The sequence below is a fragment of the Melanerpes formicivorus genome, unplaced genomic scaffold (assembly GCF_026170545.1).
Source record: "Melanerpes formicivorus ecotype bairdi unplaced genomic scaffold, bMelFor1.0.p_v2 SCAF_83, whole genome shotgun sequence".
In the NCBI taxonomy this organism is placed as follows: Eukaryota; Metazoa; Chordata; class Aves; order Piciformes; family Picidae; genus Melanerpes; species Melanerpes formicivorus.
Genome location: NW_027142435.1, coordinates 216,945 through 241,536, shown reverse-complemented (window position 1 = coordinate 241,536; position 24,592 = coordinate 216,945). Strand labels below are relative to the sequence as shown.

Below are 24,592 nucleotides of genomic sequence, written 5' to 3'. Positions count from 1 at the left end.
ATGCCGAAGGGAGGCAGGTTCCCCAGAGGCTCTGCTGTGCCTTTCCTGTCAGAGTGACAGTTTTCCTTGGAACGCAGCTCATTCCTTGATGTATGCTTTATTCCGAAACCCAAGAACTAACTGATGTGTCATGCTGAGCCATCTTTGTAGTTGCCATGAGAGCCTCTTGCCCAGAGGATGCTTGTCCAAAAGCAGGGACAGTGCAGTTCAGGCTATGAGTCTGGTCTCTGAATCAATGCAAAAGTAGAATTTGATTCCTCACGCACACAGGGGCTCTGCAGCCCTGCTGCAATAACCTGCACGTCCCTCTGCCCTGTCGTTCCAGATGGGTCCATGCACTGGAGCCTGACAGGCACTCTCGTTACTGATGAAGATACCTTCATGGGGTTCAATGATGGCCTCTCTCAGTCAGGTACTTGCACTGCAAAACAGATGAAGGAACAGTGAAGTAGAGATAAAGGTTATTTATTGTGTGAAGGAATGAGTTTATGTTGGAGGCAGAGATCTCTTTGGAAGGTGATGAATCTTGGCGCGGACATCAGACATCTTTTTAACTTCATTTTTCTCTTCCTGTGTTTACTTCTACAATGCTTAAACTGAAAAAATAAGAACACCCCCCCCCCCCCCAAGTCTGTTGCCTAGATTTTCACTTCTAGATGGTATTTTAATTATCAGGTAGTTTTGTAATTGGCTTTTTTGCCTCCTCTCTTTCAGTTGTTTCTGCAGAAGTGGAAATGACATCTTACGCGCTTCTGACATACACACTCCTCGGAGACGTGGCCTCTGCGCTGCCGGTGGTGAAGTGGCTTTCACAGCAAAGGAATGCACTTGGGGGGTTCTCATCCACTCAGGTGGGCAGCCTCTGGAGGAGGCAGTTCCAGTGCATGCAGAACCCCTTGATTCAGGAATGGGCAGTCAGGGTTTCCATCTAGAGTCTAGGCAGAAACTGTCTGTGTCCTGGTGAGAAGAAAAACTTCCCAGTTCTCTTTGCTGCTCCCTTCTCAAACTGATGATTTGAGAGGAGCTTAGGCTTTGTCCTTACAGATGACAGCAAAATTGGACAAAACCTGATACTGCTTTTGCTATCTGAGTTAATAAGGAAGATTGTGCTGATGTCTGTACAGCAGTGCTTGCTTCTAAGTTTACTGTGCTCCTGTATTCTTCACTGCTCTGATCAACCCTCTTGTGATCCCTAGGACACATGTGTAGCCCTGCAGGCTCTGGCAGAATATGCCATCCTTTCTTATGTTGGAGGAGTCAACCTGACCATTTCTCTGGCTTCTACTAATTTAGACTACCAGGAGACCTTTGAGCTTAACAAGATGAATAAGAAAGTCCTCCAGACAGCAGTGGTAGGTGCCTTTGTGGTTGTGTAGCCACACTCTGTAAGTGCCCTGTGTGAGCTGGGCTCAGGATCACAGCTCGGAACACTTCAGTAATGGTAAAAGTACAACTTGGGCACTGAGATCTTGGGACTTTCAGGGGGGTTCTGGCTGGGTTCTGACATGAACTGGTGCCTGAGGCTTATTTTGTGGTGCTGCTTCATTTTACCCTTGTTAGGGGCAGGTGGCTGAAGAGAGTGAGCCATAGCCTGCACTTCTCCAGCCTCCTTTATAGCCAGAGAGATTTTTGTACAGACTAAAGTTAAAACGGGTGTTTGTTTCCATTCTGAGTGCCATGTCTTGTCTGGTTCTTAACTGTGGATTCTCTCCAGATCCCCAGTATTCCAACAGGGCTGTTTGTGAGTGCCAAAGGTGAAGGCTGCTGTCTGATGCAGGTAAAGTTGCCATGAGGCTAAGGGAAGCATGTCAGCAGAGCTCTAAAACTTCATAATCCATTTGCTGGGAGGGCAGAGCTGCACTTTGAATTCCTCCCACAGTAATTATAGGTGATGTTGTTGCTTTAATTCATAGAAGTAGATGTGATTGTACTGGAATGAATTTGCTCTGGCACAGTTCTACCTCTGTGTAACTGTGTAGTAAAGCCCCTGTTGCCCGTGTCCACCATCACCTCTCTCTGGGAGCTCTGATGTTTATGCTGCTCTTTGGGGAACACTTGTGGATGCTATCAAAGATTGGGATCTAACAAACCCCTCTGATAATGTTTGGTTTCCTCCCCTTTCTGCTACAGATTGATGTCACTTACAATGTACCTGATCCTATTGCCAAACCAGCTTTCCAGCTCCTGGTTAACCTGAAGGAGCCAAAGTCAGAGCAGCATCTTCAAGCTCCAAATCCCCTGCGGTCTGTCTCTCCAGATGAGAATCGATCTGAAGCCTTGCAGAGAGAGAGGGCACTGGTGGATGATGATGACCCAGCCTCAGATCAGGACCACTGGGAATACAAAGTCATACTGGAGACGTGCACCAGGTAGGAGAGGAGATGCTTGTTGCCATGGTGGGATCTATGGCAAAGGCGCAACACAGATGTATTAATGAGTTCTCTCAGTCTCTTGCTTATCTCCTTGTTCCATGGAAAGAAATTCCATTTTTAAAGATGGGATAATACCAAAGCTGCAGTAGCTTCATTAACAGCTCCCAAAGCACTTTGCAGATCCCTCTCATTTATAGATTCAAGAAATTTAAGTTTCTTCTACTCCAAGGGGTTATTTCCTCAGTGATTAATTGAGTAAGGTAAGCAGCCCCACGGGAGACTACAGCCTTCCTTCTGCTGTTCTGTCTGGACATCTCCTACATCTCTGCCCTCTGTGAGTTGTGCTTAAGTTTTGTGGAGTAAAAGCAGAAAAGGGCATTTTGTAGATGCAAGTAGACAGTGGCTGTGAACAACTCCTTCAAAGAGGAGTAGATTCTTGTCATTTATTTTCTTTCCACTGAAGTTTCAGTTGGTCTCCATCCTGAGTTGTCCGTGTACCATTTGTTACCTTGAATCCTGAGTTTGTTTTCATTCTTTCTCTCTTGTTGTCCTCATGGGAAGGTGGCTGCACTCTGGGTCCTCTAACATGGCTGTCCTAGAAGTGCCCTTGTTCTCAGGGTTTCGTGCAGACATCGAGAGTCTAGAGCAGGTAAGATCCTCTGACAAGAGCACCAGGCATGGTCTTGGGCCAGCACCTGCTCTCTAATTGGCAGGGTTTCCCTCTGGGGAGCAGGAGGAAGCAAAGGTTGTTAGTGTTAGAGCACTGCCCTGCAAATTGCAATTGGAATGGGGGAAGAGTGGGGCAGGAGATTTCACTTGTCAAAAACCATTTCTCTGCAATGAGTAAAGAGACACTGGGAGCAGGGTTGGCAAATGTGCACAGCACGGCCAAGCAGAGGCTTAGTCCTGAGAGCAGTGCACAGTAACTACAGCAAAGCTTCTTGGAAATGCTGAAGTGAAAATGTGCTCCAACAGGAGCTGTTTATAGCTTCTTTGTGGGCTGTGTTATCTCCAGCATCTGGATTCCATTTCTTCGGAGGCTTCAAGTCTTGGATTTTTTTGCCTTTTGTGTTTTTTTTTTTGACACCACCATGCCCCTGTCTCCCCCCTTTTTTTTTCCCCCCTTCCTCTCTCTCTTCTGGGAGCACATCATCATGTTTATTGCAGTCCAGAGGGAGGGGGCAGCCCTCCAAGCAAGATGAACCCTAACCTTCAGCATGGCTTTAGGTCTGCTGGCAGCACTGCAGTGTGTGCACTGCTGGGGTTTGTGCTGCAAAGACTTTTTAAGGACTGTTTAAGTAAAGAGGTGTAACATCTTTGCATCCTTGAGAGACCTGTAAAGAACTAAAAAGTATTTTGCCTCCAAAAGGATCTCTTTCAGTAAGAACTTTTATCCTCGTTTCACTGGGAGGAAGAGGGATTTGAGGAAAGATTTTAAAAGCAGAGTTGTAGTGAAGAGCAAGCAGTTTATTTTGACATCCTGACTCAAGAAGTGCCCATTACTGTGTCTTCTCCAGGATTTCACTTGATTTGGCTAATTTAGACTATAAACACCACTGCATTTTCTTGGAGAAAATGAGATCAATATGTTCCTCTTCGGGAACTTACAACCTCTATAAAAGCTGCTGTCAGAGTCTGTTACTGAAGCCATAGAAAGTCCTGTGTCAGTCCCTGGGAAGACACTGGCATCCTTTCTGTTTCAGGGAGCTGTGCTGCTGTCCTTCTCCAGGGGGATGTGTGCTGAATCAGGGTTGTTTTGTATCACCAGCTGCATGGTAGAAGTTGTGTTTTCAGATGCATGTGTGTAAAATGTGTCAATCTTTCTTTGCCTACTGGCCTTTGAGGCTGACTTTGTGTCATGTGCAACAAGCTGCTGGCAGAGATGAGAGTTTCCAGGCTGAGGGTCCCGAGAAGGTCCCAAATGCTCCTAAACAGCTGCTGTGGGCCCCCTGCTTTGGCAGAGGGTTGGGCTGGATGATCTCCAGAGGTGCTTTCCAATCCCCATCATGCTGGGATTCTGGGCTTCAGTACTGGGCAGTCTTATTTCCATACCCAGAACAGAATAACTTCCTTTGGGCGATAGCAGATCCTTCTAAATTGGGAAGGATATTGCATCTTCTAGAGGGAATGTTCCCCATGGAGAGCTGAATTCCACCCTTCTTATTGCAGAAACCCTTTGCATCTGTAAACTTGCTCAAGTGTAGTAGGCAGTGAAGGTGCAGGTACAGCCCTTGTGACTCATTCATAGCTTTCAAATGTGCATCCAAACCATGCTGACAAAAGTGAATTTTTCCACTGAAGCTCTGGTCTCTGTTTCGGTCACCACCTTCAGCAAAGGCAAGTGCTGTCACTCCCACTGCTGCATTTTCTTGTCACCACACCCATTCCCCTCTTCTGGTGGGCAGGAGCAGGGCTGTAACTCCTCTTTCTCTGGCTGTTTGCCCTCACAGGGGAGCACAGCCACCTGCACCCGGGGTAGTGGTGGTTAATGAATGCTCTGCTGCAGTTCCTGGGCAGCCTCCTGGCTGTGCAGCCACAAGTCCTCATAACAACGCTGGGTGTCGACAAGGTCAGGAGGTCACCACAGGCTGCTGTATATCAAACCTCACCAGAAAAAAGCAATTTTAGCTGAGCTGAGCATTTCCCAGTGGCGCCAGCCTCTCTGCGCCCTCATAAAAGGACCGTCTGCAGCCATCTACTGCTGAGTAGTAACAGCCACCACCAGGCTCCTAAAATTCTAAGGACAAATTAAATTGGCCCTTTCCACATTGCGTGGGACTTAAACACATGTTCCTTGGCTTGTTACAGCCACGGCAGGAAGCTGTGTGCAGGCTTTTACAGCTAGCAGCTCTGTGCTGCAGAAGTGCGCAGCTGTTGGTAGCAGGTTTGAGCACATTTCAGAGGTGCTTTTTGCCTCATGTCATTCTTTCTAACATGTAGTGAAAGTCAGGCTTTGTCTTCCTTTTCACAGAGTTTTCATTCTTAAAATACCTTAGGAATATTAAAAAAACCCAAACCAACCCACCAAACCCAGCACCAAAATGCTACAGCAATGTCCGCGCTGTGTCACGAGTGGGATTGTTCTTTACCCTGTGAGAACAGAATTCAAGTGTCTGCTCTGGCCCTTGCGCTGCTCCCCAAACTGGGATTAGAGCTCAAGAGTCATTTTCCAGAGCCCTTCATCCTCCCCAGCTTCTGGAGCCAATGTTTTTCACATGATGGATGTCTCCTGAGTACAATTTATCCAATGGCTGCTTGACTGGACACAGCATGGCCACCGTTAGCAGAGCCAGGTGCTGGCATTCCAGACACACACTGTCACAGGAGGAGTTCCTCTGGGGGTTTAAACAATAAACCTCTGTAGAATTCTATCAGATGATAGCATTTAGATTTTAGTGGAGATTCATTAGCTACATAGAGAGGTGATTCTGCCACTTCTCTCTGCTTTGGTGAGACCTCACCTGCAGTGCTGTGTCCGGCTCTGTGGCCCTCAACACAAGGAGGACATGGACCTGCTGGAGAGGGTCCAGAGGGGGCCACAAAGATGAACCAAGTGCTGGAGCACCTTGGCTATGAGGACAGGCTGAAAGTTGGGGCTGGTCAGCCTGGAGAAGAGAAGGCTCCAGGGAGACCTTAAAGCAGTTTTCCAGTACCTGAAGGGGCTGGGAAGGGACTGCTTCCAGTCTAAAATCTTTCTCCCCTCATTTCCAACTGCTTGCTTTGGAAGGAGATGAAACTAAAACTGCTGCATTTTTCCCCAGTTATTGATGAACAAGCAAATTGGATTGAAAAGATATGAAGTGGATGGAAGAAAAGTCCTGTTTTATTTTGATGAGGTAATGACACTGAATTTTACAATTATGTTGCTTTTCAACCAAAGACAAATGCCCAGGGGCTCAGGCATCAATGCAGTGTGGTGATGGTACCTCACAGATGAGGATTTACCCTGCAGCTTTAACTACCCTGAACCTCTTTTGGGGCAAGTAGGTGTGGGGGGTTTAGTTGGAAACTAAAGGATTGAAAGAGGCAGGTGATTAGCTTCAGCCCATATAGAATTTCTGGGAGACATCACTTAGTCCTTGCCTCAAAATAATTTCACCTTCAGACTCAACTAGCATGACTAAAAGGATGGAATAAAAATGAAGCCTAATTCAAATCTCCAGGCACATACTTGAGAATGGAAAATGAGATCTCTCCTGTCTTGGCCATCAGTATTAGCAGGCTGACTGATGACAGGAATGGAGTTAGGAAAGCTAGAGAACCCAGCTTGAGTTTCAGGTTTGACTTTGCCATGTTGCTGTACAGCAGGTATGTGCTTTGGAGGTCAGCAAGGCATCAGCTTTAATTCATTCAGTTTGGTTTTTGTTCATGGTCTTAGCCTCTCCACTTAGTGTTGGAGCAGTCTTCATCTTCCCCAGGTGTCCAGCACAGTGTGCTGTAGCAGGGGCAGGCAGCATTCATTTGTCTGCACTGCAAGTGCAGGTTTGGTTGCAATGAGTTTTTGCCATCATTTCACACAGATACCAAGCCAGTGCATGACCTGTGTGAACTTTCAAGCTTTCAGAGAGCACATAGTTGGGAAAACAGCTCCTGTTCCCATCAAAGTCTATGACTACTATGAGCCAGGTATGTGCCTCCCTGCTTTTTGACCTTTGGCAGCAGTAGAGCTCTGGGCACAAGGCTCAGTTGTGATTTCTCCTTCTTGCTGGGCCTGCAGCTTTTGAAGCAACTCGATTCTACAATGTGAGTGAAAACAGTCCCTTGGCTCGGGAGCTCTGCGATGGGCCAGCCTGCAATGAGGTGGAGAGCTTGGCTAGCCAGTGGGTTGGTAAGTCACCAAAGTCAAGCAGAGTTTTTGGAAAATGGAGCCTAAACCTATCTGGGGGTTTGGAACCCAAAATTCTCATTAGAAGAATGCTTGACTTCAGTCTGGGTTACTGGAGGCTCTACGACAGTGTGTGGGATGACAGCCAAAAGTCTGCTCCACAGTCACCGAAGTCACTTTGCTTCAAAGACAAGACAGAATGTGTAACCTGGGGAGAACCTGCACAGGGTGAGATGTGTTAACAGAATTGAGGCTAAAAACTCTTTCAAATGCAGTTTGGGTTTCTTTCTCTAAACTATCTTGCAGTAGAAGTCTGCAGTAACCTGGAGGAAGGTTGAGCACTTCCATACATCATTGGAAGAGTCACTTTGCCCAGAAACTGCACATTGCTTTCTGTCCCCTAGGTCACACAAAAGAGTTTCTTTATCCTAGTATCTGGAGCCTGCTGCAACAAGGCTCTGTCAGAAAGCTTCTTTCCCACCAAGTTTGTAAATCCCTAGCAGAAGTCTTGGGGGATTCAGCATGAAAACTTGCATCAGAAGGATGTTGCTACTCCACCTTCCCTTCCCCATGTGGTGCGAGAATATTGATTTGGATGTTTTTGTTTGCTTTTCAGGCTTTGTCCACTCAGGGCCATGCAATAACGTTTTTGGCTGTTTGGAGCATGAGTACTTTGAGCAGTGCCTGTGCTCCCGAGACTGTGGCTATGATGGGGAGCCTGTCTGTGGATCAGATGGACAGATCTACCCTAACCACTGCCAGATGGAAGTAGCATCCTGCAGGAATAACACAAGGATAGAACAGATGCCCATGTCCCAGTGTTCTGCCTGTAGGTTTCACTCAGCTCTGTTTTCTGTTACAATGTAGTTGCAGAACAGGACATGATGCTAATTGCAGAGGTGTGGTAGGGAAAGAACTCAGCACCTGAGTGTTGTTTTGCTGCTCATACTACAGAGGATCGAGTTGGAAGAGCAGCTAGCTGCCTTCTTGTTTGTCTCAACTGCATTTGTGTTCTCGAGTACATCTTCTACTAGAGTGAACCTGAGACAGAACTAGTGACACTGCCTTATCTGGAGGCAAAACTAACCAGCCATGAATTGTAACACTCTTGGGAGATCCTGCATGGGCTTTCAAGATGTGCAGTGTAGAAGTTCAGTGACCTGACTCTGCCACCTGTGGAAGTGCAAACATTTTCTAGAGATTCATTAACAAATTTTATGACCAAAGCATTTCTTCTCTTCACAGCCAAGGCTTTGCCAGAAGAAAAGGAGACCAAATCCCACACTGCTGAGCAACCCAGCATTCAGCAGACTGCAGCAGGTACCCTCAGACCTTTGCATTTACCCAGGGCCTTTTGTTTTAGCTAAGGTGAAGCTTATCCTGTCACTGTAGAAAAGGGTCTGTGGCTCTCAAGCACACTGAAGTAAAGATGCTGACTTTTTTCATCTTTTAGAAAAGACAGAACATTCAGAAATATGAGGATGTCAAGGACACTTAGGGTGATAACTTCAACAACAGAATGCCCCTTCTGGTCCTTTTCCTATCAGGAAACCTTGCACCATACCTGCTCTGTTCAGCGAACAGGCAAGAGTTAGGTAATTTTTCACAGAAGTGAAGTGACTCTCCTCTTTTCTCTGCTCTGGTATGTTTGAACAAGACTCTCTCTGTGATCTTTTCTTCAACATGAAGCTGGAAACAAGGCTGATGTTCCAACAAACAACTGCAGAGGACATGACAACAGTCCAAACCAGTGCAAGAACTAGAGGCATTAACTTGGTCTGCAGCAGGTCTGCGCACAAATAGAGCTGTCAGTCTTGATTCTCTCAGAGGCTCTGTTTGGAATAAAGGCCCTTAGTGAGCAGAAATGTTTAAGGTCAGTAGATGGAGGAGGCAGGGATTTGGCTGCCTGTTTTATTTGGTGCTCATATTACAGAATCACAGAATCAGCCAGGTTGGAAAAGACCTTTGAGATCATCAAGTCCCACCTATCACCCAACACCATCTAATCAACTAAACCATGGCACCAAGTGCCTCATCCAGATCTTCCCCTACTCAAATTTGGATCTGATGCCCATGTACTAGGACCAGAGAACCACTCAAGGTAGAGCAGTGCATCTCTCCTGCTGGAAGAACTCTCTCTTTACTTTCCTTTGTAACTCAAGCACTTGTGCCTGGAGAACAAAGGGTTTCCACCTCATACTCCTATTGTCTCCATACTCACACAGGAGAGAGACCACAGGGCTCATTGTGGCAGGGACTGTTCCTGTTTAACTGTAGGAGAGTTCAACTCTGCCAGCTAAACCCGTTGGCTCCTCTTCAGCCTAGCCGTGTCCTGGCTTCACACAGCCTGCTCTCAGAAGCAAGGCCCCTTCCCCCCACACAGATGGGTGGGAAAACAACCCCCAAAAAACCCCTCTGGGTTGAGATAAAGAGTTTGCTGAGACGATAACACTATACAGTTACCTTAGCAGAAGCTGTGTAGGTTTTTTGTTTGTTGAACTTAATATTGGCCTATCAAAGTCATACTTGGGTTTGTCAATAAATTACGTAATATCCAAGAGAAGTGGAATATCCTGAAAGTAGCCATATTAAGCATCTAGCAATCACTAAAAGCCAATAATTCATATTTGAATATTATTTTAATATCCATTCTTTCTCAAGAACACTGGCTTCACAGCCTGCACCTTTTCCACCCCACCCAGCTCATTTTCCCCCTTTTTCCCCTCAAACCCAGAGCACCTGTGCTCTATTGGAGTCTCCTCCCACCCCAGGTGTGGCCACTTTGCCCTCCCCACCCACTTCCCTATTTAATCCCCCCCAGGAAGGGCAGAAGCCCCAAGCTGAGCCCATCTGGGCTGAGGAGCCTCCTCTCATCTCTGGTGAGTGCCCCTGGTGCACACTGGGTGATGGTGGTGGTGGCGTCAACAAAGGCCGGGGGGCCTGGTGGCCCCCCGGTTGTTAGGACCAGAATTGATGACTATTCCAATCCCATCCATGGGTGCTGGCTGGGGCTCCTTGCTGGGGCTGAGCTCCTCTGTGTGGTATCTTGGCTGGTTGAGGGTCTTGCCTCCAGCTCTGAGATGGGTGCAATAATGGTGGTGGTGGAGCAGGAGCTGTTTAGGCAGGGTGGAAGATGGTGTAGAGGGAGCAGGAGCTGCTTTGGGAAGATGAAGGGTAGTGGTGGGGGAGGCAGGGGGGTTAAGCTAGATGACCTTTAGAGGCCACTTCCAACTCTGGTGCCCTTATGATCTAGTTCCAACCATCTTGCCATGAGCAGGGATACCTTCCACTAGTGTCTCTAAGGGCATAGTCAGTCCATGATATGTTGTCTATGCCACTGCTTTCCCCTTCTGTGCTTCTCCTGCTCCAATATGGTATTGTTCTGGTGGGAGACAGTCCTTTAGGATAAGCCTGAGGCAGTGTGGGGTCTGCATGGGATACAGTCCTTTAGCTCTAGCCTAGTCATTCTGATGCAGCGTTTCACAGTCTACAGCTGTGTACTTGCTCCACCATGGTTCTCAATGGGCTGCAGGTGAATTTCTGCTCTGGCATCTGGAGCACCACCTCCTTGCCTTCCTTCTCTGACCCTGTTTGTTGCAGGACTTCTCACAGTTTTCCTTACTGCCAGCCAAGCCTTCTGCCTTTCTGAATCACAATTTTCTGAAGGAGACACCTGTGCTCCTTTCCAAGGCTCATGTTGAACTTGCTGATAGCTCACAATAAATCTCACCAAGGAGTAGCAGGGTCAATAGGACAGTTTGTTTCATGGTGTTTCTAGTAAATAAACTGGACTAGATTTTTTCTCTGGCTGCTTTCCACTCAATTTTCCCCTGGCTTCCAAGTGTCCTGACAAATTGGTAAAACATGTTAATTCTTGAAGAGTCTGTGTCTTCCCCTGTCCTCGTTGTGCACCAGAGTTCAGACCAGCACATGTCCAATGTGACAGACATCATCCTGTGCTCTGCCCTTCCTCTGCTCTCCAGAAGTTGGCAGCTTTCTTAGGAAGGTGAGGGGCATGGTGAATATTCTGTCAGGGGGTGATGGTTTCAAACTAAAAGAGGGAGATATAGACTGGAGAGATGGAAGAAATGTTTTGCACTGAGGGTAATGACACCCTGGCCATAGGCTGCCCAGAGAGGTGGAAGATGCCATCTGGAGACATTCAAGGTCAGGCTGGATGGGGCTCTGAGCAAGCTGCTCTAGGTGGGGATGTCCCTGCAATACTGCAGGGGAGCTGAAGTAGATGACCTCCAGAGGTGTTTTCCAGCTCACTGCATTCTATGGTTCTTGTTTTATTTGTGTGCTGCATTTTTAAGCAGATGGTGAATTAAGAGCTGTATGCCAGAAGGATCTCTTTGTCAAGGCCCAGGTGCTCAGAGCTGGCTTTCTTTGTAAGGTCTGGGAGTGCTGGAGTCTCCTGGAAGGCAGATCCTTCTCTGAGCTGAGCAGCCTTGGCAGAAGGAGCATTCAGAAATAAAACTGGCTAAATCTTGCATCAGAAAAAGCTCCCAGCATGTGATTTTCATTAATTCTCTGGGCTCCTCTCAGGTCAACCACACAGTACGTGAATCAAAGTTTAACAAGTGAATGCATCCCTCCTGCCCAGCTCTCCTTGGGGCTCACTGGTGTGTTAGCACTGAAGCATGTGATGGGTTTAAGTCAGCTCAGGTGCTCTGGGTTTGCAGCTCTGATGAGCCATGGCTAAAGCTGATTTCCTAAAAGGATGCAAAACTCCAGGAGCCAAATCAAGTGCAGGGCAGGTTGATGAAACTGCATCAAGTGTTGTTACTCTTCAGGAAATGCCATTTTCTTGGAGAACCACGTGGTGTTTATCTTGTCTGAGACCCTTCTGCATTTGCCACCAGACTTGTGCAGGCTCAGCTTGGTTTGATGCTTTCCTTGTTAGCTCTTGTCTGTGCTACCCCAGCAATGAGAGCCAGCTTCCTTCCAGCAAGCAGTGGGGGATGTCAGAGTATATTTGGGCTTGTTCTGGCAAACAAACTTGCAGGGCAGATCCCTATCAGCCATGAGTTGGCTGCAGTAAACTTCAGCTCCTGGTTTTTGCTGTTCAAGGTAAGTAGCTGTGTCCTGATGGTGCTGAGCAATCAGAATGCAGCACTCCATGCAGCACCTAGCTGCTGTCAAAGCATTTTGAAAAGCAGATGTAGCAGCAGTGCCTAAGGTTTCATCTTCAAAGTGCAGCCTTTTTTGTACAGATGGGGAGATCCTCATGTGTCTAGAGATATTCTCTTGGCTGAGGGGAAGCGTGCAGAGTGACAGGACTCCACTGAAAGAACTCATCTCTGAATCCCCTTCCTCAGCTGTTCTTTCTTACAGGCAAAATAATGAGACTCAGAGGGATGGAACAGGGTTTTGATGAGTACCATGGACCCACCTTTCTCTCTCAGCATTGAGGCTCTTCTAGTATGCTTCACAGCCTGGTCTGGCCATGTTTGCTTGCACTGAAAACTTCTGAAGCAGGATTTTGGTTGCAAACTGGAGTACCAGTGTGTTGTGCCTCTCTGCCTGTGGCTTCCGCTAAGATCATTGTCACACTAGGCTACAAAAATACAGCTGGGACTTCAGAGGCTCAGGGATACTTGGTAGCTCTGATAGCTTCTCTCTGAAGCAGCAGTGGTTTGACTGCCTCCATAGGTCATTAACCCTCTTCTGAAACTGCCTAAATCTTCCCTGCAAACAGTGCTAAACCTCCTGCCACAGGTGCTGGAGAGCAATGTGCTGGTGTCATGATCCTGCATGTGTTTACTGGAGAAGCAGTGTCTGAGGGGGCTGCATGGTACAGGGTGGTCCTGGTGCTTCTGTGCTGTTGCAGTCTACCTGCTTCCAGCCTTCTCCCCACCACTGGGACTGTTACTTGTACAGGTCTGCTCAGGCAGTTAGAAAGGCGAGTAGCTGGAAGAAAAATCTTGGTGGCATTATGATAATTGCACTTGGTGGTGGTGTCATGCTTTAGAACCCAGTCCAACTAACTGCATCACACACAGGGGATATTAGGAAAAATGTTTGCTGCAGTACTGGTCAGGCATTGGAACAGGATGTCTAGGCAGGTGACGGAGTCACCATCCATGGAGGTGTTAAGAAATATGTGGCTGTGGCACTTTGGGATATCATTTAGTGGCCATGGTGGGGTTGGGTTGGTGGCTGGATGATGTTAGAAGGCTTTTCCAATCTCAGTGATTCTGTGGTCACTGGGTCCTAACAGAACCATCAGGGTGAGCTCTGCTTGCAGCTGGAGTTAACTCCCAAGGCTCCTTGAAGGGCATATTATTCACAGGACTGCTCCAGCAGCATTGATGGAGCTGGCAAGAGGCCATTTTTGCTTTCATCCCCTCGGTGCTCAGCAAACATTGGCTGAGGCACAAACATTTGGAGCAGGGGTAGTGGTTTGTGTGCAACAGGAAATGCCGCCGTTCGTCTTTGCTTTGATTTGCAGTGCTGCATTCCTGTGAAGAGTGAGGTCTGTGATGTTAATTCTGTCCCTGGTGGACAACAATCATGCATTCATAGAAGGAGTTCATGATCTGGCAGGTTCTCACATGGAGAAGGCCAAGAAGTGAACACAGAGAGACTGACTCTGCTTTCAGGCAAGTGTTCCCCTGCCTAGGGCTGAGCCTGTTGCTCAGGATGTGGGAGGCAACAGGGAAGAGCCTTCAGATATTTTATTTCTAGAAAACATTTTTAAAGGCCTTGATGAGTGTTCACCTTAAATAAAGCCAACTTTGCAGGGTGGGGAAAAAGGGAGATGTCTTCTCCCTGCCATAGTTGTGACTCAGTGCTTGCTTTGGTGTGGATGAGAGCAGTGTCCCCAGGAAGCAAACAGGAACGATGCACAGCTGAGCTGGTGCAGAAGCAGTTTGAAAAGCAGGGACTGATCCTCCTAGAAGGCCCAGTCCTACCTGCTGGACAGCAAGCACTCGCCCACCACAGAGACACAGCCTGGCTTGGGTGGGATTTGAGCTGTAAGGGACCTACCAGGGTCCTAGCACAAACTTGTGTGAATGCAAGGGGGGTGAACACTTCTGCCTGTGCTGTGTCTGCTCCTCTTCAGTGGGGGAAATTTCTCAGTGGTGGTTGTGCTGAAGCAGATGTCTCAGCTACTGCTACTTCAGGCTCAGGGAGAAGTGAATGACTTTGATCACAGGCTTATAGAATTGTTTTGGTTGGAGAAGCCCTTTCAGAGCACCCAGTCCAACTGTTCCCTAACTCTACCAAGGCTGAGGCTAAACCATGGCCTTCAGTACCAGAGCTCTGCAGCTTTGAAACACCTCCAGGGATGGGAATTCAACCAGTCAGTGCCAGTCTTTGAGAACCCTTTCAGTGAACAAGTTTCTTCTAATGTCCAACCTTCTTCTGGTACAATTTGAGGATATTTTTCTCTCCTATCCCTTGTTACTTTGGAGCCATGTGGGGGTTGGTCTCCTCTCCTGACTCCTTTCAGGGATTTGTTGGGAGACAGATGATTTGCCCTCAGCCTCCTCTCCAGGCTGAACAAGCCCAGCTCCCTCAGGTGGTCCTCACCAGACCTGATGTAGGCTCCTAGTCTGTTGTGCCAAAATCTTCACTCTTGTTGGGCTGAAGATAAATCTGCTGACACTGCTCCTTTCCGTGCCATGCTCCATCACTCTGCCCTCTGGCTTGGGACTTGATATTTTCAGTCAGTGCTTAGAGGAGTGCACAGGCTGCACTACTTCCTATGGACTTGTCTCTCCTTATTTGGAGCTAGCCAAAACACAGATGTATTTTTGGGGTACAGAGTAACTTACCTGTGACAGCTGGTAGTCCCAAAGATGCCTCTTACTCTGTACAGGTCTTGAGGTGAAGCGGCTTTCAGATTTGTTCACATTTCATGGCCATTTTCCCCCCTTTTTTCTTCCCCTCTCAGGTCTCAGACTGGAAAATCAAATATTCTGTTCACAGCAGCTTTTCTCCTGGCATGTGGGTCTCAGCATGGACATGTGCATCCAGCTTTTCTCATGTCAGGCACTCATTGGGGCTCAAATTTGCCTCCCTAATTAAGATTCCTTTCTTCTGATGTCATTCCCCTTCTCTATGCTGCAATGTGTGATGGTGAAATGCAGCTTCTTTGGTTTGAGCACCCCCTGAGACTCTGGTTTCCTTCCCAGCAGAGGAAGGCCCTCCCCTCCAGCCGGACCTGTCCTACTACTCCTATGAGTATGACCCAGAGCCCTACGTGTCGGAAGCTGACATTTTTGAGGTGGTGACAGAACTGACAACAGCAAGCACGGTGAGAGAAGTGGACAAGAGTCAGCAAGTAGTGACCACAGTAGAATGGTGAGCTGGAGAGTGGGGAATCGTGAATCTAGTTTGAAAGTCAGCATTAAGCACTTCCTGGTCTGATGGATGAGCTCCTCAAAAGAGGCATTCTCACAGTCCACCTGCTAGCCTCTCTAGGGCATAGGATAACTTTGGTTGGAAGAGATCTTTCTCTAACTCTGCCAAGCCTGGGGCTAAACTGTGCCCTCAGCACCACATCCCTGTGTCTCTGAAATGCCTCCAGGGATGGGGATTCAAGCCCTCCCTGGGCAGCCTGTGCCAGGTTGAGAGCCCTTTCAGTGAAGAAGTTTCTTCAGATGTTCAACCTAAATTCTTTAGCAAGGAATTGTTAAGAACTAGACCTTGCTAGAGCAGCATATAAAGGTCTTTGTCCCTAACAGGATAAAACATGACCTTTTAAGCTTTTTTTTCTGCCCAGTCCCCCTCATGCTTTACAAAGAGATATAATGGGAAGGTGACTTCTCTTCATTATCTTCTCTTCAACAGAAAGGTATAATTTAAGCCAAGAAAAGGGGCACAGAATCAACTCCTCTGAGTTCGTTCCTACAGACGACCTGCTGCAGACGGAGACTGACCAATGACTACTTGCTGGTGCCTTCAGAACTGTAGGCTTTGCTGCCCTGTGGGGAGATCCTGAGTGCTAAGGGGGACACTCAGCCTGATTTTTCTGTCCATTTTCCTGCCTTTTGCGCATCCTCTTTGGAGTATTTCCAAGGATGAGAGACTAACGTGCTGTGCCCTGTAGGTGAAAAAAATAGGGGCTGGAATACCAACCTATAGACCATTTCCAAGTATTTTATCTGCTCTCAGGATACTGCAAATGCCATTTCCTAGCTACATTTAGATGCTAAGTCCAGGCCTTGAGCTTAGCTGAACTGCTGTTTGAGGAAAGATGGCTGAGAAGTGTTCTCTCAAATTTATAATAATGAAAATCAGTGTGTTTGCTAATTATGACATAGAGGTTAATCATCTCCCCCAGCCCATAGGTCTACTGTACCCACAACAATGTCCCACTAGAAGTTGTTCCCCATAGGCTCCATGTTCAGGGAAGCTGCTGGGAGGTTCATTTTACAAGAGGAAACTGAAATCTCCTGTCAGGCTAAAAGGCTTTGAGTGTCCACCACAGGGCTGTTAGCTTCAGGTGGGGTTTGCCACCTAGAGCAGTGATGAGGATCAGGTTGGGGAGCCCTTTTCATGTTGCACTATGTGTTGATAATGGCTGCTTGCAGCCTTCTCAGCCCCTTTCCTGCTTGTAACCCTGGCATGAAAATAAAGCTGACCCAAGGCAGAGTCCTGTTAAATGCTTGCCTGATCCTACCAGCCACTTCTATTCTGATCCCACAGGATGGTTGTCCTGGACATAGTTGTCTGTGCATGGGCCCTGGGTCTGCTGGCCTGTACAAATCACTGGCGTCACAGAAGCTAGACTCCCTCAGACTGACCTGCCCCAAGCAATGTGGTAAAACTGAAAACAAAAGCTTTGTGCTTCCAAAGGCACAGGAGCCAAAATATTTTTTGTTTTGTTTTCCCCTGCATCCTGGAGCAGTATTGTCCTCTCTGGAGGAGCTGCATGCAATTGCCTGTTGCAAAATAGCATTAATTTTTTTGTTTCTTCCCACTTCTATTGTTACCAGGACCCAGAGTAGGGTGGAAATCCCTTTTGAGGGTGTTTACTGGTGAATGGAAACAGGAAAAAGCCCAGCTCCATTCATTTTTTAGGGCTTGTTTACACAGGAACCAAGAATATACCCTAGTATAGACATTCCATTCCAGGATAAAAGCAGTTTTATTCAAGAGAAATGTCTGCATGGGCACAGACCAGGAGGTATCCCAGGAGCTGAGCACCTGCAGTTTCCAGCCCTTTTTGACTTGGGCCAGGTATGTGCAGAATGCAGCTGACACAAGGGTCTGGGTCTTGGAAGCTCCCAGAACTTTCAGAACTGCTTTGCTGGCAAGTTTGCAACCTTCCTGGGAGAGCAAGACATTTACTCACCCTCATAATGTCCTTGTGCCTAGCCTCCCCCAGAAGGTGGGACCTCTGTCTCAGTGCTGCTCCTTCCTTTTTTCTGAAGGTCCCTCACTGCAAAAGGAGCAAAGTGCCAGTGGGTTTGTCAGCCCTAGAGATTCCTACTTGCATCCAGTTCTGTTGCTGAATAACTGCAGCAGTGCTGGTTGCCAGTGATTTGTGCTTGCAGTCCTTTCAATGAAGTGAATATTTATATATTTGTAACTGTGGATTATGCAGAGCAATCATTATCATGGTATTTATTTTGAAGCAATAGGTCCTTTGGTCTTTCTTGTTCAAGTGCTATGGCCTTGCCTCTTTCCTTGTGCAGCCTCAGTAGAAAACAAACACCAGAAGAATGTGCAACTTGCTGGAGGAACGTCACTGAAAACAAGAGCACTTGCTTTGCTGATGTCAGCTATTCCCACCTAGTGCACAGTTACCTGTTAATTACCTGTGTTTCAGTGTTGTCACCAGATCATCTTTTTAGACAACCCCATCTCAGTTTGGGAATTAGGGTTGGATTTGGTGTGTTTTGTTTGTTTCTTTGTTTTCAGTGCTTGCTGTTTCTGACTGAGTGGGAAAAGCCCCCTGGCACCCCCTGCGCATGCAGGACTGCACCCAGCAGATAGGTTCTAGTTTCTCCCCTACACATACCTGTGCGTGCAGCTCTGTGATAATTTTTGGTTTATGCACACAAATCTTAGCAAGTCTGAGTCCAGAAAAGGGTTTGGTTTAGATTATGATAAATATTTTATTAAAAACTGATTTAAAGACAATATTCTCTGCCTCTTCTTACTCCCACAGCAGCTTGTGTGTCTGGGGAGTCACACCTTTACTGTAAACTGAAAGAATTCAAGAACTCTGAGGAGGTTTATTGCTCATTTTCTGCCCTGCTGCTGGCTGGGATATGCCCAGGTTCCATCACAGTATCACCAACGTTGGAAAAGACCTCAAAGATCATCAAGTCCAACCTGTCACCACAGCACTCATGACTAAACCATGGCACCAAGTGCCACGTCCAATCCCATCTGGGATGGTGACTCCACCACCTCCCTGGGCAGCCCATTCCAAACAACAAGCTTGGTCACCCTTTTGTAACAGACAGCTCTTGAAATGTGTGTGATACTACACAGAAGTGTGGAGAGCTGGAGCAAGAGTTTTCTCAGTTCTTTAATTGATTTCCCTTCAAAAACATCACAGATTTTAAAAACAATCCCTTCATCCTGCCTTTGCCCCACAGAAGTTGTGGCTGCTAAGGGTTATGTGTGAAGACAGGGATTAGTAAGTGGGGGGGTTTACACTTGTTACCAACCATGGGCTGACATTTACTGTGGTGTAGCTGACTAAACAAGCCCAGGATATGTGTCCTGGAAAAGCCAGAGCTCTACACTTTCTTGACAGATTATTTTAGTTCAGAAGAGTCCCTTTCACCTGGGCACCTCCTTGTACTAGCAGAAAAAGAAACAGCACACAGATAGCAAGGAGCTTGCAAGATATGCTGGGAGCACCAGACACAGGTGTGTGGCAAGAGCATCCCTGGTGATGTGTGACCATCTGAGAAGCTGCATGCAGTGTCCCAGTAACAGATCTGTCCATGGGAAGCACTCCACATCTTGGCTGCACTCCACACTTCTCAAGGAATCTTGTGGCCCAGGTTGGTTTGGTCTTGGCTGTGCAGGGAGGAGAGAGAGGATTTGTCTCCTGGGAAATGGCTGCTCACTGCTCTGGAGGAAACTTGTGGAATCCCAGTGTCGTCATCTCATCCCCAATGTATATTACCAGTGTGGTGGGAGCAGGGAGCTGGATGGAGGCTTACACCAGGGAGTCTTTAGAACTCTTTTGAGGCAGCGTTTCCTTGGAGGTTTTTAGGGATGTGGTGTTTTGTTTTCTGCGACCAAAGAATTTCCTTCTCACCTTATCCCTGAAGTCCTCAGAAACATAGTAGTAGACAAAGGGATCAGCACAGCTGTTGAAGGTGCTAATGGCCAGGCTCACCATGTAGCTGAGGTACAGGTTGCCATACAGCTTGCAGTTATAGCTGGAGTAGTGAACAAGGAGGAGAACATTGCTGGGTGCGTAGAAGGCCACAAGTGTGAAAAGCACCAGAGCTGTGAGCTTCACGGAGTAGGAGTAGCGCTTCCCACTGCGCAGGAGTACGCGCAGCACCGAGCAGTAGCTGAAGACCATCACCATCAGTGGGGCGAGGAAGGCACAGGTGATCAGGCAGATGAAGTAGTAGAAGAAATAGGCCTCCTCCTCCTGCCTGGGGAGGACATCGTGGCAGAGCATGAGGTCTGCCCCATACAGAGGGTAGGACTGCTGCTGCAGGGTCAGGGGCAGTGTCAGCAGGGCAGCACAGAGCCAGATGGCGGCGCAGGTGGCGGTGGCAAAGGCAGGGGTGCGGAAGGAGCGTGAGGAGAAGGGGTGCACCACAGCCAGGTAGCGGTCAGCGCTGACGCAGGTGAGCAGCAGCACAGAGCAGTACATGTTCCCGTAGAAGGCGGCTGTGGTCAGCCGGCACAGGCCCTCCCCAAAGGGCCAGTGGTTCCCCAGGAAATAGTACACAATCTTGAAGGGCAGCACCAGGACGAGCAGCAGGTCTGCCGCAGCCAGGTTCATCAGGAAAACCGTGGAGGTCAACTTCTCAGCCCGGGTGGCCAGGACCCAGAGGGCCAGCCCGTTGGAAGGCAGCCCCAGTAGGAAGACCAGGCTGTAGAGGCAGGGGATGAGCCGCACTGTGACCACGCTGCCCAGCTGAGCGTGTGTGGCCTCACGGACCAGCAGGTAGGTGACATTTTCTATGGTGGCTTTTTCCCCGGGGATGGCTCGGGGGCATGGTGTGACCTCTGGTGTCACCTGCTCATGGGTGCTGTTCTGAGAGTAATCTGTCAGAGAAATGCAGGCTGTTACTGGCTGCTCCTGCAGCTGCCCTTGGGCTTTGCAGAGCAGGCTGCATGTCAAGCACTTACCACAAAGGTTTAAATTTTGTGTTGGGGTCCCTAAAAATGTTTTTGGTTTTGTTTCTGTAAACTGCTGTTGTGTGATGGGCAAAAGAAGCTGGCTCACAGCATTTGGTGTGCGGGAGCAGCCACCAGCACCCCCACTGAAAACGTGCAGGGCTGCCCCCAGCTCACAAATGTCTGCTGTGTTGCACAGCTCTCAGCAGGCCTGCGAAACCTCTGCCCAGCTTCCAAAAGAATCCCAAGACTTGGGGCCACTCCAGGGTAAAGTCGTGTCTGTGGGGGATCTGACTTTTAGCTAAAGATTTTGGTTTCAGATGCTCTGAAGTTTCTGTTCTTCCCACTGTCTTCCACCCCCGTTTCCTTCTCTTCCACATCACCTCCTGCCTCAATTACAGCAAGTACAGAGCTGAAGCAGTGTGCTTCCATGGGACAGCTTTGAAGAAAGTTTTCAGAGGTCTCGCAAAGGCACCAAGTACTTTCAGACACAGCATTTTTTCACCCCATGAGCTATAACTCACCATCATAGTCTGCAGAGGCCAGGCAGAGTCCCCAGAAGGCACAGCACAGCACCAGCCCCTGTGACAGCCGTCTGCTCCTGAGGGTCTCCATCCCGCTGCTGGCTCCAGCCACACGCTGCCGTGCCCAGAGCCCGCGGGACAGGCGACTTCGGTGACCCTGCTTGCGCGTTTCCTTTGCTAGCTGTTAACTCACGGAAGCACCAGGCTCATTCCCCGGGATGGGCCCTGCGGGGCTGTCACCACATGCACGAGCGGTGCCCAAGCAGAGCCTTAGCTCCTGTGTGGGATGCAGGGCTGGGAGGTTGTGCTTCATCGTCACAGCACGACGATGGCTCGAGTGACTCACTTGGGTCTCTTTCCTGCTCCAGAATATTCCTGGAAATAACAAATATGGTCAGATTTGATACAGTCTGAGTTTGGTTTAGAGTGTAAACTGAACTTCTGACCTCCTGCATCAAGCATCCTTCCACCCAAGAGACCAAAGTGGCTCTGCGTGAGATTTGAGGCCTTTCCCCAGTGTAGACTGAGCAGAAACACAAATAACAGACGAGCAGGAGAGCTGCAGATCAAGAGGATTCTCCCCAGCTCCCAGGAGTGGCACAGGGCTCTTGCAGCCTCATGTTTTGACAGTGCATGCCTTGCAGCTTCCAGATCAGGTTGGGCCTTTTGGAGTTCTCTTGTGCCTTTATTCATGCTCCTGCTCCCTGGGTAAAGAGGGCACAAAGCTCCTGCACCCTCCTTCTTGATCTCACTGAAGAGGATGATTAAAATGCAGTGGGTTGGAGGTATTTGCATTTGAAAGCATCAGCACTAGCACCAGCCTGGGGTCCTACCACACAGAGGCTAAGTGGTCTGACCCAGGGCTTGAGAGCTGTGCTGTGCTTCCACTGATAAACTGCCCGGCCCAGGGAGAGCTGCTCCATCCAGCAGGAAAGGGGCCTGACAGGGGTGTGCAGGAAGTCTCTGCTGTTGGGTAGATAATGGTGAATTTCAACTGCTCTTGCCCAAGAGGAGCTGTGGTTTTCCACCCAGTAAACCTGCAACAGGGCTGAGCTCTCTGTGTTAGTTCAGAGCGGTGGTTTGCTGCTGTTTCATACCTGCTGGATATATGGAGAAGACAGCTCATGATGTGGTAAGGGGGACTGGCAGATGTTACCTGAACCTTTGAGAGCCTTTGTGGCTTGATTCCCCCTTCTCTAACTCCTTGAGAGTGTAAATCCCTTCCATGGTCTGCCTTGCACAGCAAGTCCCAAATCCTGTCACCTGTGTAAGAGCCTCAGCATGTCCACTTCCCGGTGGTCATTAGGTGGGTAAACCAGCAGGACAGGAGGTCATCACTTGAGAAACTGCTGATTTCCAGGCTGCTGCTCTCCAGTCCCCGGCCTGGCTCCGCAAAGGAGAGAAGACAGAAGCCAGAGTCTGGGCAGTAGGAACTGTAAATTTGGTTTGGCAACCTGAGGAGCAGTTTACTTCTTTCTCCTCAGCTTATGAATGGCCTCTTCTGTAAAGGTTGCAAATCTGAGCCTGGCTGCTGTTTGATGAGACTCCTCTGTTCCAAGGAGAAAATGATCCTATTTCCTTTGCTTTCACCATATTCCCACATCGTTGTACTGAGCATTCAAGAGGTGGAGTTCCACTGGCAGGGACAGGGAAAAATGCAGCATTAGATGGTTTGCTTTTGTGATTCTCTCAGGATTTATGAACCATTACAGAATGACTCATGTGGCCACGTATCTTCCATGCCTCAGCCAGGATCCTTTCCATGCTCTGTATGCAAAAAATTAGCCATAATCAGGCTCAGATAGTGTGCAAATAGCAGCCCTGCTTCCTAGGGCCAGGTCTCTGGAGTGGAGCAGAGCGAGGTTACTCCTCTGTAGCCTTCATTTCTTCAGATGCTGTGAGATCTTTAGTGACTGCTTTAGATGCAAAACAGCTTGCTTGAAAATTCTGATGCCAGAGGTTTGTCATAGCTTGTTAACATCTCTTCAAGTCGTGTGATCCCTGCCCTGTGGGGTAACAATTTGGTTTTGAAGTAATTTGTTGTGCAATAGATCATCTCCTGGGAGAAGGTGCTTTTTTATTCTATGTCTCTGAGCCCAGAAGACAATGCTAGAAAACAGGCTGAGGGTTTTAAAGCTCACTGCTTCCCAGCCCCATCTTTCTCTCTGTGCATCACTGTGACAGAGAAACATGTAAACAAAAATAGAGCCTGAAATACTGGTTTGAGGTGCTGCCTTAATTCAGAGAGCCATTAATTCTTGTTCCATCCTGCAAACCTGAAAGATATATTTATGCTGTCTGTCTTTCTCTGTTCTTGCCAAAGCTGTCCGCTTGCTAAGCTCTCCAACCGCCCTTGGGCGGTGTCAGATCCAGCTGTCCCTCCCCGTGAGCGCAGGGAATGTCCTCTTTGTGACAAGTCAAGACCTCTTTGAGAAGTCTTGTATAGAGTGGCCTCTGAGGCATCACTGCCATCACGTTAATCAAATCATTCCATGCAATTTATGCATCTGAGGATTATTCCTGGGAGAGCAGCAGCTTGTTACCCTGTGAGCAAATAACACCAGCAGAGAAAGCAGAGTTGTCTTTTGTTATGGCAACGGCAGTGTTGAGGATGATGTCAAGGAAACTCCTATCAGATCTGGGTCACATCACCATGGCCTGATCTGCAAAATCTGCACATTCACTTGTTGTGCAGAGCTCACAGGGAAGGCAGCTCAACATGTTATTGCCCAGGAATGTGAGGAGTTTGAGGGAAAGGTGGGTGGAGCATTATTTTCATGGTTGCAGTTGTGTTGTCTTAACCTGTAGCAGATGTGCCTCTAGCTTAGAGCTTCCTTCAGTGGCTTCAGTTGTATTTACCGTGCCAATACCTGGGGGCCAGGCCTGGACCACGTTTTTGTGCCACACCTCTCATGGCAAAGGTGCTGCCAGAAACCAACCAACCTGCACTAAACCCACACTTGCCTTGCACTGTGTGCTGCTTCCCCTGGAGACCCATCTCTGGGGGAAGCAGCTGTGCCACCCCATGGCCTCTGTGTGGTCATCCAGCCAAGGACCTTTGCTCTGAGAGGTCCTGGCAGCAAGCACTGTAGTGGATCCACCCCCACTGTCTTCCTGGATGGGAGCTCCTGTGCACACCCCTCACAGGAAATTTATTTCTCTTCTTCTTTAGCCAATGCTATAGTTCCATACTCTTACTGTGCACTAACCTCTTCAGCACAGGTAAGGTTAGAGATTTGCTGCCTGCTGGCCCACTGGAAGTGACCTGACACACACCTAACCATGACATCTTGCAGCCTGGCTAACAGAATTCTCTGCCATTTAAAAGTTCAGTTTCAGGTGCAAGAGCACCAACTGCTCATGGGCTGGAACATAGGCTCCATATAAACATAAAGAAAAAATTCTTCACTGAGGGTGGTGGAGCCCTGGAGCCAGCTGCCCAGAGAAGAGTGTGGATTCTCCTTTTCTGGAGGCATTCAAGACCCACCTGGACGTGTTCCTAGGTGATCTTCAGAGGTCCTTTCCAACCCCTACCCTGCTGGGATTTTTTGTGATTCTGTAAATTCTGGAGAGCGGCAGAAAGTTTAATT

General features: G+C 48.3%; 2 protein-coding genes across 9 annotated transcripts in view; one reads left to right on the top strand and one right to left on the bottom strand.

Moving 5' to 3' along the window:
- CPAMD8 (C3 and PZP like alpha-2-macroglobulin domain containing 8) overlaps window positions 1–18,392 on the top strand; it is a 47,314-nt gene extending 28,922 nt beyond the window's left edge. For 4 of the 7 annotated variants that reach the window (XM_068164944.1, XM_068164946.1, XM_068164945.1 and 1 more), the window contains exons 32-44: window positions 326–412; window positions 715–851; window positions 1,197–1,352; window positions 1,715–1,777; window positions 2,131–2,369; window positions 2,934–3,021; window positions 6,134–6,208; window positions 6,893–6,998; window positions 7,090–7,200; window positions 7,814–8,026; window positions 8,443–8,517; window positions 15,342–15,510; window positions 16,000–18,391. In XM_068164944.1, the coding sequence (XP_068021045.1) occupies window positions 326–412; window positions 715–851; window positions 1,197–1,352; window positions 1,715–1,777; window positions 2,131–2,369; window positions 2,934–3,021; window positions 6,134–6,208; window positions 6,893–6,998; window positions 7,090–7,200; window positions 7,814–8,026; window positions 8,443–8,517; window positions 15,342–15,510; window position 16,000 (1,520 nt within the window). In that variant the 3' untranslated portion in view covers window positions 16,001–18,391. Of the gene's footprint in view, window positions 1–325; window positions 413–714; window positions 852–1,196; window positions 1,353–1,714; window positions 1,778–2,130; window positions 2,370–2,933; window positions 3,022–6,133; window positions 6,209–6,892; window positions 6,999–7,089; window positions 7,201–7,813; window positions 8,027–8,442; window positions 8,518–15,341; window positions 15,511–15,999 lie in introns of all 7 variants that reach the window. The other 3 variants (XM_068164940.1, XM_068164941.1, XM_068164939.1) reach the window with 3 other exon arrangements.
- Window positions 18,167–24,571, bottom strand: F2RL3 (F2R like thrombin or trypsin receptor 3). Of its 2 annotated transcripts, XM_068164949.1 has the most exons (4): window positions 24,490–24,571; window positions 22,159–23,008; window positions 21,003–21,377; window positions 18,167–20,406 (listed from the first exon to the last, which is right to left on the bottom strand). In XM_068164949.1, the coding sequence occupies exons 3-4, from the start codon at window positions 21,091–21,093 to the stop codon at window positions 19,334–19,336; spliced, it is 1,164 nt and encodes a 387-aa protein (XP_068021050.1). In that variant the 5' UTR covers window positions 21,094–21,377; window positions 22,159–23,008; window positions 24,490–24,571; the 3' UTR covers window positions 18,167–19,333. The 2 variants fall into 2 exon arrangements, with proteins under 2 accessions (XP_068021050.1, XP_068021049.1); XM_068164948.1 differs by lacking the exons at window positions 22,159–23,008; window positions 24,490–24,571 and having other exon boundaries at window positions 18,167–20,424; window positions 21,003–21,635.
- Window positions 24,572–24,592: the final 21 nt, after the last annotated feature.

Coding starts and splice junctions, on each gene's coding strand:
- F2RL3 (XM_068164948.1), bottom strand. CDS start 21,093: ATGGAGACCCTCAGGAGCAGACGGCTGTCACAGGGGCTGGTGCTGTGC. Junction 20,425..21,002: donor GGCCTCTGCAGACTATGATG/GTGAGTTATAGC, acceptor AGCCAGTAACAG/CCTGCATTTCTCTGACAGAT.